The following is a 13,442-nucleotide window of genomic DNA, read 5'->3' as shown; positions in this document are numbered from 1 at the left end:
TAAACATTTTAATTTTAATACTGGTCATTTGATTTTCCTGATTTTGAAAAATTAAATTAGCCACGATTAAAAAATAAAATTCCCCTAAAACCAGCTCCTCCTTTTATGTCTAAGTTTGATTTCTTTTTTTTTTTAAGTTTCAGATTTATTAATCTCTTCATTGATTTTCAGGATTTCTGATTTGGTATTGGAGATTTTAAATTTGTTCTTTTTTTTAGTTAAATACCAAATTTATTGATCTGCTTTTTCCTTCTTTTATTGATGTAAGCATTTAGAGATACAAATGTATTAATTATATATAAATATAAATTAGAGATATAAAAATATAAATTTCCAAAGGTCTGTCTTTTTTTAACTTTCCTAAATTTATATTTATCTCCTCAACTCCTTTTTTATGATTAGATTTCTTGAGATCTGAGAGGGAATAATCAAGGTTCTCCTTATTCCCATTATAGTTTTATCGTCTATTTCCTCCTATAATTCTTTATTTCGAGAATTTGGATACTGTTTGATTGATACACACATGTATCTTATATTCAGTATTGCTATTACTTTATAATCTATTGTAACTTTTAGCACAATTTGCTTTTGCTTTGTCTAAGGTCATGATCGCTAGCCCTACTTTTTTTTTCCTTCAGCTTTCCTGAAGCATAATAGATTCTACTCCATCCTCTTATTTTACCTATTTATGTTATCTGTTTTGTGTTTCTTGTAAGCAATATATTGTTGGATTCTGATTTTTAATCCATTCTGCTATCCTTTTCCATTTTATGGGTGGGTTTACCCTATTTACATTCATAGCTAGGATTGCTAATGCTTCTTTCCTGTTTTCATCCCTTTTATAAAATTCTTTCCCTTCCTCAAAATGTGTTTAGTTTTTGATCACCATCTCTATTAATCTGCCTTCCTTCTTATCATTTCTTTGTCTTAATCCTTTCTCCTTCTTCCCTGTTGGGTAATATAAATTTTGATACCCATTTCTATATGTGTATATTTTTCCCTGTTTGAGCCAGTTTATATAAGTGAGGACCAAGTGTTTCCCACTTCTTTCCCTGCCACTGTAAAAATACCCCCCCCCCCCTTTCTTCTATTCCTTCTTCCAGTGAATCCCTCTTTCTTACCCTTTCATTCTCTTTTTGAGATCATCTCGTCATAATAGATTTGTCCCTATGCCCTCTGTCTAAGGATACTCTTTCCAATAATTTGTTCTTAGGAGTTAACATGTATCATTTTCCTATATGAGAATGTAAACAGTTTAACCTTATAATTTCTTATTCATGTTTAACTTTTATGTTTCTTTTGAGTCTTATGGTTGAATGTCATATTTTCTATTCACCTCTGTTCTTTTTGTTAGGAATGTTTGAAAGACCTCTGTTTCATTGAATACCCATTTTTTCTCCTGAAGGATTATGCTCACTTTTGCTGGTAAGCTATTCTTGGTTGAGGTCCTGAGTCCTTTGCCTTCTGTAATATCATATTCTATGCCTTCTGATCCTTTACTGTAGAAGTTGCTAAATCTTGGGTTACCCTTCCTGTGGCTCCATGCTATTTGAATTGGTTTTTTTTTTTGGCTGCTTGCAATATTTTCTTCTTGACTTGGAAGTTCTGGAATGTTGGCTATAATATTTCTGGGAGTTATCGCTTTGGGATCTGTTACAGACAAAAGAGTGGTTGCCATAAATTGTGACCGCGAAAATATGGTTTTGACCGTGAAAATATGGTTTCATGACTGTGAATTGCCAAACTGTAAAGATAATTTTTAGTGTCTTGGTTTTATATTAAAATAAAGTGGTCGCCATGGGAAAATTCCCAAAATATGAAATACCCAAGTCAGCTGGGTCTTATGGAGATTTTAATTAATACAAATAAAGGAATTAAGAAAAAGGAGAGAGAATAAGAGAAATATAGTATGAAGGGCCTAGGCCAAAATGGCCTAGGCCTGAGCCTTAAGAGAGAGACTAAGTCAGTAATCGCTCACCACAAGATCCTTCCAAGCAAAACTCTAGTGTTCAGAGAACCCCCAGCTGCCTTCTCTGACTCCTGACCTCCAATTCAGCTCCAAAGCTGAATTAACATTCAGAGGCCTTCTGACCTCCTTTTAAAGAGAATTTTCTCCTATGTCACCTCCCCTAAGTTTTCACATCTACCAATCACAGTAGACGCTTTCCAAAGGACTGACCATTCTTAATTCACATCTTGTTATCACCTTCTCTGGGTAGACTAAAACCTCACACCTCTTGCTAAGCTTGCTTGACCTTTTAGTGATTAATTTGACCTTCATAGGTACTTAGCACCTTTTTGTATTAGATCTAAAAATAGACCTAGCTTAAGGGTTCTTGCTTCACTTTAAGTATGGGTTGAGTACTTTTCATTGCTCAGTAAGGAGTTTACAACTTTATCTTCCCCTAAAGTATGCCTAAGCATGAGTGGAGTAATGTTACAAGTCCCCACATTCCTGATCAAGTACCTTCATTGTTTAAAATGGGTTTAGCTTAATCAAATCTTCTGAAGTAGAGTCTGAGAATTTTTGAGATTCACAAGTCTGAGAAATTTTAAGATTCACAGATATCTTTCAGGAGATGATCAATGAATTCTTTCCACTTCTATTTTACCCTCTAGATCTAGACTATCAAGGCAGTTTTCCTTGATAATTCCTTGAAAGGTGATGTCAAAGTCCTTTTCTTTTTTATCATGGCATTCAAATACTCTTATAATTCTTAGATCATTTCTCCTGCATTTATTTTCTAGGTCATTTGTTTTTCCAATGAAATATTTCAGATTTTCTCCTATTTTACCATTTTTTTTACTTTATTTCTTTGTGTCTAAATGAAATTACTCAATTATGACTTTTAAAGCATGATTTTTCTTGAGTGAGCTTTTGTACCTTCTTTTTCATTTGGACAATTCTGCTTTGTAAAGAGTTCTTTTCCTCAGTGAATTTGTGTACCTCTTTTTCTATATAGCCAGTTCTGCCTTGTAAGAAATTTTTTTCTTTAGGTCATTTTTAGATATCTTTTTTCCATTTGGACAGTTCTGCTTTTAAGAAGTTCTCTTCTTCATTGAACTTTTGTGCCTCATTAACAATTGGCCTATTCTGTTTTTTCTTAAGCTATTAATTTCTTCAGTATTTTTGTTTTTCCTTTTTCAAACTGTTGACTTTATTTTCATGATTTTCTTATATCATTTTCATTTCTTTTCCCCAATTTTTCTTCTACCTCTCTTATTTGATTTTTAAAATCCTTTTTGAACTTTACCTTCCATTAATTCTTTTTTGGGCTTCAGAACAACTCATTTTTCTTGGAAGCTTGGATGTAGCAGTATTGATTTTGTTGTCTTCTGAGTTTGTATTTTGGTCTTCTCTGTTACTAACATAATTTTTCTATGTTGTTTCTTTTTTTGTTATTTGTTCTTTTTCTAGTCTTCTTTCTTTTAATTTAAAAAACTGTTAATGTTGGGCTCTGTAACTGTGGTGAAGGGAGCACTGCTCCAAGCTTTAGGTTCTTTGTGCAGCTTCCTTCAGAGCTTGTTCTCGGAATCTATCTGCTTTTAGCTCTTCCAGTATAGTATGATGAGAGGAGAGGCATTATTAATACTGTCCCAGCCTGTGCTCTGGTCTACATGTAATCATAAGCACCCTTTTCCACTGTGAAACTGTGTCCAGGGTCCCTTGTTTTCAAAGTTGACCTTTACTTCTGCATCTTTGTATTACTAATCATTTATTCTCTCTTTTGTTTCTTTGATGAGCTTTGCCACTTTTCCTTTTCTGCCAATTTTTTCTACTGTATAGGTCATAATTTATGCTTTCACAATTCTTAATTCTCTCTTGAACCATTAAGGAATATCCTGTTGTGGTTTGATACTGTCTTGGGAATCCACAGAACACATTTCCTTAGCAGGTATTCATTATTGTTGTTTGTTTTGAAATATTCAGTGAGAGATTTTTGGATTGAATTTAGATGTCCTGCAGACAGACCATCATCCTTTTTTTTTTTGTTAGTATCTTCCTAGGTGATTTGTCTTCTTGTGTCTATATTTTAACTGCATTATCTGCCTTCTGAAATTACTATTTGTCTGATTCCTTTCCTCTCTGATGGCAGTTTCTTCCAAGGGCAGAACCTTGAACTATCCTGCCTCCTTCCATGTCAAGCATTTCATTCTTCTCTATGCTTCTACATTCTTCTAAGAGCTTTGTATGTGTGTTTTTGTGTATACAAAGTTAAGTTATATGGTTTCTTGCCACAGAATGATGGGGTGAGGAAAAGGGCAGGGGGTATGCTAACGGAGACTGCAGCTGCAACAAGAGAATTTGAGAGCACAAGCCTGTTTTGCAGCTCTGTCAATGTGGAGGAGGGGGGTAGGTATTAGCATTCTCTGCTGTTATTTCACCAGATTGTTACCTCTAATTTAAGGTTCTTGTTATTTTAGTTTGTGGACATTGTTTATATCCTGGTTTCTGACTTACTCTTTTGTTACCAGGGTGTAGGTACATTTCCAGGCATGAGGAATTTAAAATATTTTCTGTAGTTTCCTATAAACTAACAGTGAGAAGATATAATTAAAGATTTTAGCTTTTCTTTATTAATCCTGAAAAGTCTTTTTGTAATCTGTCCATATTCTTTCTTTTTAGAAGAGTGAAAAATGACCACACCGAACAAGACACCACCTGGTGCTGACCCTAAACAATTGGAAAGGACTGGGACTGTGCGTGAAATAGGTTCACAGGCTGTTTGGTCACTCTCATCTTGTAAGCCAGGTAAAAAAATAATACTTTGTTTTGCAACAGTTATATTTCCCTTTCTTTCTATACTGAATTTAAAACTTACTGTCAATGAGAATGACATTCATTTTATAGTTTATAAAGTGCTAACCTTGGATATTTCAAGTCTTTATTGTGTTGTTTAGATACTTTGGAAAATTTATGGAAATATGTGAATGGCAGTTGCACAGACCATGAAAGTATCAAGGGATTATAATACACACCAAAGGAGAAACTGTTTTTTGGAATCAGATCACAGAGCAATATAACTCTAAAATCCAATCTTCCTATAAAATTTACATTGTGCTTATACTACTCTGAGATTATAAGGATATTTATATTATTCTTCTTGCTCCCACCTCAACTGTACTGCTGTAATTATGATTATTATTGGGGAATTAGACATGGCCATAGACATAGGGCTATTAAATTCCTTGCTAATTTGGAGACACTGAAAAAGACAACTGCTTCATCTTTATAAATCATGACATGGTCACTTGGAAATCTTGCATTAGACAAAAGATATACTAGAGTCACCACTGCCTTGCCAAATATTTAGCTTTATATAGTGTTAAACTGTGACATGCAATGGATGGTATTTCCACTTTGTATGTTAGATTCTGCTTAGTAAAAAAAAAAAAATTTGAGTAGAATAAATTATATGATTTCCATTATTTTAGTCACTAAGAATTTTGGGGTGTCAGAACGATAATTTCATTGGTATAGGGAACTGCCAATAAGAAAACTCTTTCTATAAAAATAAACATCTATTCTTCAGTTGACAGTCTTAAAATTTTCCTGTCCCTGCATAGGCACTTAGGGCTGAAGTGACTTTGCTATGATAATATAGTCAACATGTAGCATGGGTAGGACTTGTGTAAAGGGTATTTTATCCCCTTCCCCTCTTGGACTGTCGAACCAGTTCATCCCACTTTGCGTGCAGGTGCTGTGTCAATGAAGGTGAACACACAGGGATACGTGCGTGAGATGGAGAATAAAAGGGTGTGGGCATGACCTGGAGTCTCTATTCCCCTAAGTGATAGCACAAGAGGCTGGCTGATAGCCATGCAGGTAGAGCAACCATGTGGTCAGACTTAGGTTAGAAAATAGGCTTTAAACTTCTACCTATTTGCTTTCTTTATTTCAAGTGATTATTAATAAACTATGGAAAATAAGAACCTGGAGTTATTAATTTATTTGTAACAGACTTGAATCTGGATGTACCTGACTCTGAGATTGGCTATAGCCATTATACCATGCTACCTCTCCTATTAAGGATAATATACATTACTTTGATATGTTACAATTATTGAGCCATTCCTCAATTATTGTATACCCTCTTAGTCTCCAGTTATTTACCACCATGAAAAAAAAAAAGAGCTTGTATAAGTATTTTGAAAACAAGGACATTTTTCATCTTTCTTTAATCTCTTTTTGGGAATAGACTCCATATATATATATATATATATATATATATCCCAAATGTTTACAAATCCAAACAAAACAAGCATTTCCATATATAAAGAAAAAAGATATTACACAAATGAAATTACAAATCTCTTACCTTTCTTCATATCTACATTATAGAACTTGTCCACAAATTTCCCAACCCCTCTGCACCCTTCGTGCATCACTTAGGATATTTTCAGGGAGGCCAACATGTCCATATAAATTAAGTCTTTCATGTTTTATCTTTCTGTTCATTTTCTGGGGGTAACATTCTCAGTTTATTATTCTAGAATTAGTTCTGTGGCTGAGTATAATGTTCTCCTGGTTCTATTCATTTCACTTTTCATTATCTCATATATTTCTTTCTAAGTTAAAAGAAAAACAGTCCATTACCTTCGATTGTACCACAATTTATCAGTCTCTGTGTACAATGTTTTCCTGGTTCTGCTCCTTTCTCTCTGCATCTCTTCCTGGAGGTTGTTTCAGTCTCCATGGAATTCCTCCACTTTATTATTCCTTTTAGCACAATAGTATTGCATCAACAACATATACCACAATTTGTTCAGCCATTCCCCAATTGAAGGGCATCCCCTCATTTTCAATTTTTGGCCACCACAAAGAGTGCAGCTATGAATATTCTTGTACAAGTCTTTTTCCTTATTATCTCTTTGGGGTACAAGCCCAGCAGTGCTATGGCTGGATCAAAGGGCAGACAGTATTTTATTGCCCTTTGGGCATAGTTCCAAATTGCCCTCCAGAATGGTTGGATGAATTCACAACTTCACCAGCAATGAATTAGTGTCCCTACTTTGCCACATTCCCTCCAGCATTAATTACTTTTCATAGCTGTTATGTTAGCCAATCTGCTAGGTGTTAGGTGATACCTCAGAGTTGTTTTGATTTTCATCTCTCTGATTATAAGAGATATAGAACACTTTTTCATGTGCTTATTAATGGTTTTGATTTCTTTGGCTGAGAACTGCCTGTTTCATTTCCCTTGCCCATTTATCAATTGGAGAATGGCTTGATTTTTTGTACAATTGATTTAGCTCTTTATAAATTTGAGTAATTAAACCTTTGTCAGAGGTTTTTATGAAGATTGTTTCCCAATTTGTTGCTACCCTTCTGATTTTAGTTACATTGGTTTTGTTTGTACAAAAACTTTTAAATTTGATGTAGTCAAAATTATTTATTTTACATTTTGTGACTCTTTCTAAGTCTTGCTTGGTTTTAAAATCTTTCCCTTCCCAAAGTTCTGACATGTATACTATTCTGTGCTCATCTAATTTACTTATAGTTTCCTTCTTGATGTTCAAGTCATTCACCCATTCAGAATTTATCTTGGTGTAGGGTGTGAGGTGTTGATCCAAACCTAATCTCTCCCACACTGTCTTCCAATTTTCCCAGCAGTTTTTATCAAATAATGGATTTTTGTCCCAAAAGCTGGGGTCTTTGGGTTTGTCATAAACTGTCTTGCTGAGATCATTTACGCCAAGTCTGTTCCACTGATCCTCCTTTCTGTCTCGTAGCCAGTACCAAATTGTTTTGATAACCACTGCTTTATAGTATAGTTTGAGATTTGGGACTGCAAGTCCTCCTTGCTTTGCATTTTTTTTTCATGATTTCCCTGGATATCCTTGATCTTTTGTTCTTCCAAATGAACTTAGTTATGGTTTTTTCTAATTCAGTAAAGAAGTTTTTTGGTAGTTCAATGGGTATGGCACTAAATAGGTAAATTAATTTGGGTAGGATTGTCATTTTTATTATGTTAGCTCGTCCTACTCATGAGCAATCAATGTTTTTCCAATTGTTTAGATCTAGTTTTAGCTGTGTGGAAAGTGTTTTGTAGTTGAGTTCATATAGTTCCTGTGTTTGTCTCGGCAGATAGATTCCTAAGTATTTTATATTGTCTAGGGTGATTTTGAATGGTATTTCGCTTTCTAATTCTTGTTGCTGAAATGGGTTAGAGATATATAGAAATGCTGATGACTTATGTGGGTTTATTTTGTATCCTGCAACTTTGCTAAAGTTGTTGATTATTTAGAGTAACTTTTTGATTGATTCTCTAGGATTCCTTAAGTAAACCATCATATCATCTGCAAAGAGTGATAGCTTGGTCTCCTCATTGCCAATTTTAATACTTTCAATTTCTTTTTCTTCTCTAATTGCTACTGCTAGTGTTTCTAGTACAATGTTAAATAATAGAGGTGATAATGGGCATCCTTGTTTTACTCCTGATCTTATTGGAAAGGCTTCTAGTTTATCCCCATTGCAGATGATGTTTGCTGATGGTTATAGATATATACTGTTTATTATTTTTAGGAAAGGCCCTTCTATTCCTATGCTTTCTAGTGTTTTTATTAGGAATGGGTGTTGTATTTTATCAAAGGCTTTTTCTGCATCTATTGAGATAATCATGTGATTTTTGTCAGTTTGTTTGTTAATATGGTCAATTATGTGGATGTTTTTCCTAATATTGAACCATCCTTGCATTCCTGGTATGAATCCTGCCTGGTCATAGTGGATGACCCTTGTGATGACTTGCTGGAGTCTTTTTGCTAGTATCCTATTTAAGATTTTTGCATCTATATTCTTTAGGGAGATTTGTCTATAGTTTTCTTTCTCTGCTTTTGACCTGCCTGGCTTTTGGAACAGTACCATGTTTGTGTTGTAGAATGAATTTGGTAGAACTCCTTCTTGGCCTATTCTGTCAAATAGTTTGTTTAATATTGGGATTAGTTGTTCTTTGAATGTTCAATAGAATTCATTTATGAATTCATCTGGACCTGGGGATTTTTTCTTAGGGAGTTCTTTGATGGCTTGTTCAATTTCTTTTTCTGAAATGGGGTTGTTAAGGTAATTTATTTCTTCCTTTTTTAGTCTAGGCAATTTATATTTTTGTAAGTATTCATCCATATCACCTAGATTGCCCTATTTGTTGCCATATAACTGGGCATAGTAGTTTTTAATGATTGCCTTAATTTCCTCTTCATTAGAGGTGAGGTCTCCTTTTTCATCTTGGATACTGTCAATTTGGTTTATTTCTTTCCTTTTTTTAATTAGACTGTCTAGTACTTTGTCTATTTTATTTGTTTTTTCAAAGTACCAGCTTCTAGTCTTATGTATTAAATCAATAGTTCTTTGACTTTCAATTTTATTAATTTCTCCTTTGAGTTTTAAGATCTCTAATTTTGTCTTCATCTGAGGATTTTTAATTTGTTCACTTTCTAATTTTTTAATTTGCATGCCCAATTCATTGACCTCTGCCCTTCTTAATTTGTTAATATATAATCTCAAGGATATAAATTTCCCCGAGTACTGCTTTGGCTGCATCCCATAGGGTTTGAAAGGATGTCTCATCATTGTCATTTTCTTCAATGAAGTTATTAGTTGTTTCTATGATTTGTTCTTTAACTGGTTTTGGAGAATTGTATTGTTTAATTTCCAATTAATTTTTGATTTACCTCTCCATGTTCCCTTACTAATTATTATTTTCATTGCATTGTGATCTGAGAAGATTGCATTTATTATTTCTGTTCTTTTGCAATATTTTTATGCCCTAATACATGGTCAATTTTTGTGAATGTACCATGTGCTGCAGAAAAGAAGGTATATTCCTTTTGGTCCTATTTATTTTTCTCATGTCTACTAACTCTAATTTTTCTAAGATTTCATTCACTTCTCTTACCTCTTATTTATTTTTTGGTTTGATTTATCTAGCTCGGATAGAGGAAAGTTCAGGTCTACCACTAGTATAGTTTTTCTATCTATTTCGACCTTGAGTTCCTCTAGTTTCTCCTTTAGAAATTTGGATGCTATGCCATTTGATGCATACATGTTGAGTACAGATATTTCCTCACTGTCTATACTGCTTATCAGGATGTAATTACCGTCCCTATCTCTTTTAACTAGATTTATTTTTACTTTGGCTTTGTCAGATATCATGATTGCGACTCCTGCCTTCTTTTTGTCAGTTGATGCCCAATAGATTTGGCTCCACCCTCTTCTTTCACCCTATGTGTATCTACCTTTCTCATATGTTTCTTGTAGACAGCATATGGTAGGGTTTTGGACTCTAATCCACTCTGTTATTAGCTTGCGTTTTATGGGTGAGCTCATTCCATTCACATTCAGAGTTATGATTACTAGCTGTGTATTTCCCAGCATTTTGATTTCTGCTCCTTTCCCTGCCTTTTCTTCTTTCACTATTTTCTTCTACACCAATGTTTGCTTTTGAACAGTCCCCCTTGTTCCCACCCTTATTTTACTTCCCTTTCTACTCCCCTCCCTATTTATCCCCACCTTATTTTCCCTGTAGTCTTTCTAAAATTAACCCCCCGCTCCCTCCCTCTTTTGTACTGCTTCACTCCCCACCAGACCTTTTGTTACCCTTCTACTCCCCTATAGGGTGTAAATCTATTCTCTGCCCCCAATGGATTGGATTGTTTTTCCCTCTTTGAGTCACTTTCAAAGCACGTAAAAGTTGAGTATTTCCTGTCTCTGACCTCTTTACCCTTCCAGTGTATTGATGTTTTCCCCCCTCCCACCATGAGCTTCTTTATGACATATAAATTTACCCCCATTTGTTTCTTTTCCCATTTCTTTTAATATTAACCTATTTTAAGCACTAGTTATATATATATGTATATATATATATATGCATACTCATGAGTATGTATTTTTGCATGCATATATCTATATACCTATTTATGTCTTGTCCTTTCATCCTATACAGTTTGTTGCTGTTCCCTCTAAGTATACTTCTTTTTGCTGCCCAGGTAATAACAACAGTTTTTAAGAGTTACCAATGACCTCTATTCTTATAGGGATATATATCGTTTTAACTTATTGTGTCTTGTAAAAATTTTTTTTGTTTTTGTTTTTCTTTTTTCCCCTCATTTTTAATTACCTTTTGATGATTCTCTTGAGTCCTGTGCTTGGACATCAAATTTTCTGTTCAGGTCTTGTCTTTTCTTTACAAATTCTTGGAATTCTTCTATTTTGTTAAATGACCATACTTTCCCCTGTAAGAATATAGTCAGTTTTGCTGAGTAGTTGATTCTTGGTTGTAGACCTAGTTCCCTTGCTTTCCGTAATATCGTATTCCATTCCTTTCTTTTTTTCAGTGTGGATGCAGCCAGATCCTGAGTTATCCTCACTGTGGTTCCTTGGTATCTGAATGACTTCTTCTTGGCAGCTTGTAATATCTTTTCTTTGGTCTTATAGTTCTTGAATTTGGCTATAACATTCCTGGGTGTTGTCAGTTGGGGATTAAGTACAGGAGGTGATCTGTGGATTCTATCAATATCCACTTTTCCCTCTTGTTCAAGGATTTCAGGGCAGTTTTCTTTAATAATTTCCTGTAATATAATGTCCAGGCTTTTTCTTTTGTCATGGTCTTCTGGTAGGCCAATAATCCTTAAATTGTCTCTCCTTGAACGATTTTCTAAATCCTCTGTTTTGTGAATGAGATGCTTCATATTTTCCTCAATTTTTTCATTCTTTTGGTTTTGTTTTATAGTGTCCTGCTGCCTTGTGAGGTCGTTCGATTCTAGTTGTTGTATTCTGATTCTTAAAGACTGGATTTCATCCTTAGTTTTTTGGTCGTCCTTTTCCTTTTGGTTGGATTTTCTTTGGAGGGCATCTTTCATCTTCTTCACCTCATCTTTCATCTGCTTTGCCTCATCTTTCATCTCCTTTGCCTCATTTTCCAGCTGGTTGAATTTGACTTTCAAGACACTATTTTCTGTTTCCAGATGACTTATCTTAGTTTTTAAGTTCTTTTCCCAATTGTCTTCAGCCTCTCTTAATTGTGTTTTGAATTGCATTTTGAGTTCTTCCAAAGCCTGTATCCAATTCGCTGGGATTTCTGATTTTTCCTTTGCTGGGTCCTCCCCCTCTGTTTCATTCGCTCTTTGCTCATTACCTGTGCAGAAGCTGTCTATTGTAATTTCTTTCTTCTTTTTCTGTTGTTTGCTCAAGTTAATGCTTCTTTGCTCCCCGTATTTGGCTGTGCTCTTGCTCCTCTCATTTTGTTTTGGTTTTGGGGCTGTCAGTCTCCCCTCTTGGAGCTTTGTCAGATCTCTTGGTACAGTCTCTAGGGGAGGAATGTTAGCTTCCCTGTCCTCTGGAGGCTTTTGATTGGATTGAGTTCAACTGGGCTGGGCTGTATGTGGTATGAAGCTCTGAGGCTCTGAAGACTCCTGGAAGGCTGGGCCGCCCAGGCTCTCTCCAGTTTTCTCCAGCTGCTTTTCCGCTGTCCGCAAGTGCCTTTTCCCACCTCCCTAAACTGTGAGGAGTTCTGATGGGATTAGATTTAACTGGATTGGTCTGGATGTGCCCCGAGGCAATGGTGAGACTGGAGCCCTATGGAGGGACCCAGCCACTGCCCTTTTCTCCCTGGCTTCCTCCCCGCTGTCCAAGCTGGATGCTCCAAGCCCGGCACCCCGCTGCTCCCAAGGTAGACCCTGCAAACCAGCACCTTTACCTGCTCATAGGTTCCCGCTGCTGCTGGGGGCTCAGCCCTCTGGGTTGTGGGGGAGGGGTCCTGGGACCTACCCTCTGCCTTCCCCTTAGCCCTGAGTATTCTCGGATTCCGGCTTTTGGGGGGCGTACTTTTTGATTTGAGTCCAGAAGGAGGGTTCCCCTCTTCTGTCCTGTTGTTCAGATTGAATTTCAGTGCCCTAGGAGCATTCAGTCTGTATTGGTTAAGGAGGGGTCTTCCACGAGGTCTGAACTTTTGCTGCTTGCTAAGCTGCCATCTTGACTCCGCCCCGGAATGGCACTTATTTTTAAAAATGTAAATCACTTATTTATATAGCTTGGAAATATGTTCCTTATCAGAAAAATTTGCAAGGATCTTTCCCTTCCTCCTTCCCCTCCAGCTTACCAGCTTCCCTTTTAGTTTTAGCTATATTGATTTGTTTGTACAAAAACTTTAAAAATTGTAATAAAATTTGTCCATTTTGTGTTATGTAATCCTCTCTGTCCTTGATTTCTTTGTTCCTGTTCAGAGATCTTAAAGGTAGTTTCTTCCTTGCATTGTAATTTGTTTATTATCTTAAATTATATATCCATTTGATATTATAGTATATAATATAGTGGTAGTCTCTCGGTGACTGAGAATGAGTATTGTCTTTGTGCATTATCATCTATTGATGTACCCTCATGTGGCTTTGGAGTCCAAAGACTGAGGCGCAGAGTTTGTGGCACATGGGGCATGGGACGCCCATTATTA

At 35.6% G+C, this 13,442-nt stretch overlaps 1 protein-coding gene across 2 annotated transcripts in view; it reads left to right on the top strand.

Annotated features, from left to right (window-relative positions):
* Window positions 1–13,442, top strand: part of ANAPC10 (anaphase promoting complex subunit 10) — a 163,066-nt gene that overhangs the window by 4,639 nt on the left and 144,985 nt on the right. Inside the window, exons 2-3 of one of the 2 annotated variants that reach the window (XM_056802744.1) lie at window positions 1,355–1,425; window positions 4,628–4,753. In XM_056802744.1, the coding sequence (XP_056658722.1) occupies window positions 4,639–4,753 (115 nt within the window). In that variant the 5' untranslated portion in view covers window positions 1,355–1,425; window positions 4,628–4,638. The remainder of the gene's footprint in view (window positions 1–1,354; window positions 1,426–4,627; window positions 4,754–13,442) is intronic. The other variant, XM_007496275.2, reaches the window with a different exon arrangement.

This window comes from Monodelphis domestica, chromosome 6 (genome assembly GCF_027887165.1).
Source record: "Monodelphis domestica isolate mMonDom1 chromosome 6, mMonDom1.pri, whole genome shotgun sequence".
In the NCBI taxonomy this organism is placed as follows: Eukaryota; Metazoa; Chordata; class Mammalia; order Didelphimorphia; family Didelphidae; genus Monodelphis; species Monodelphis domestica.
Note: the sequence above shows the minus strand (reverse complement) of the source record. Positions and strands in the feature narration are given on the sequence as shown.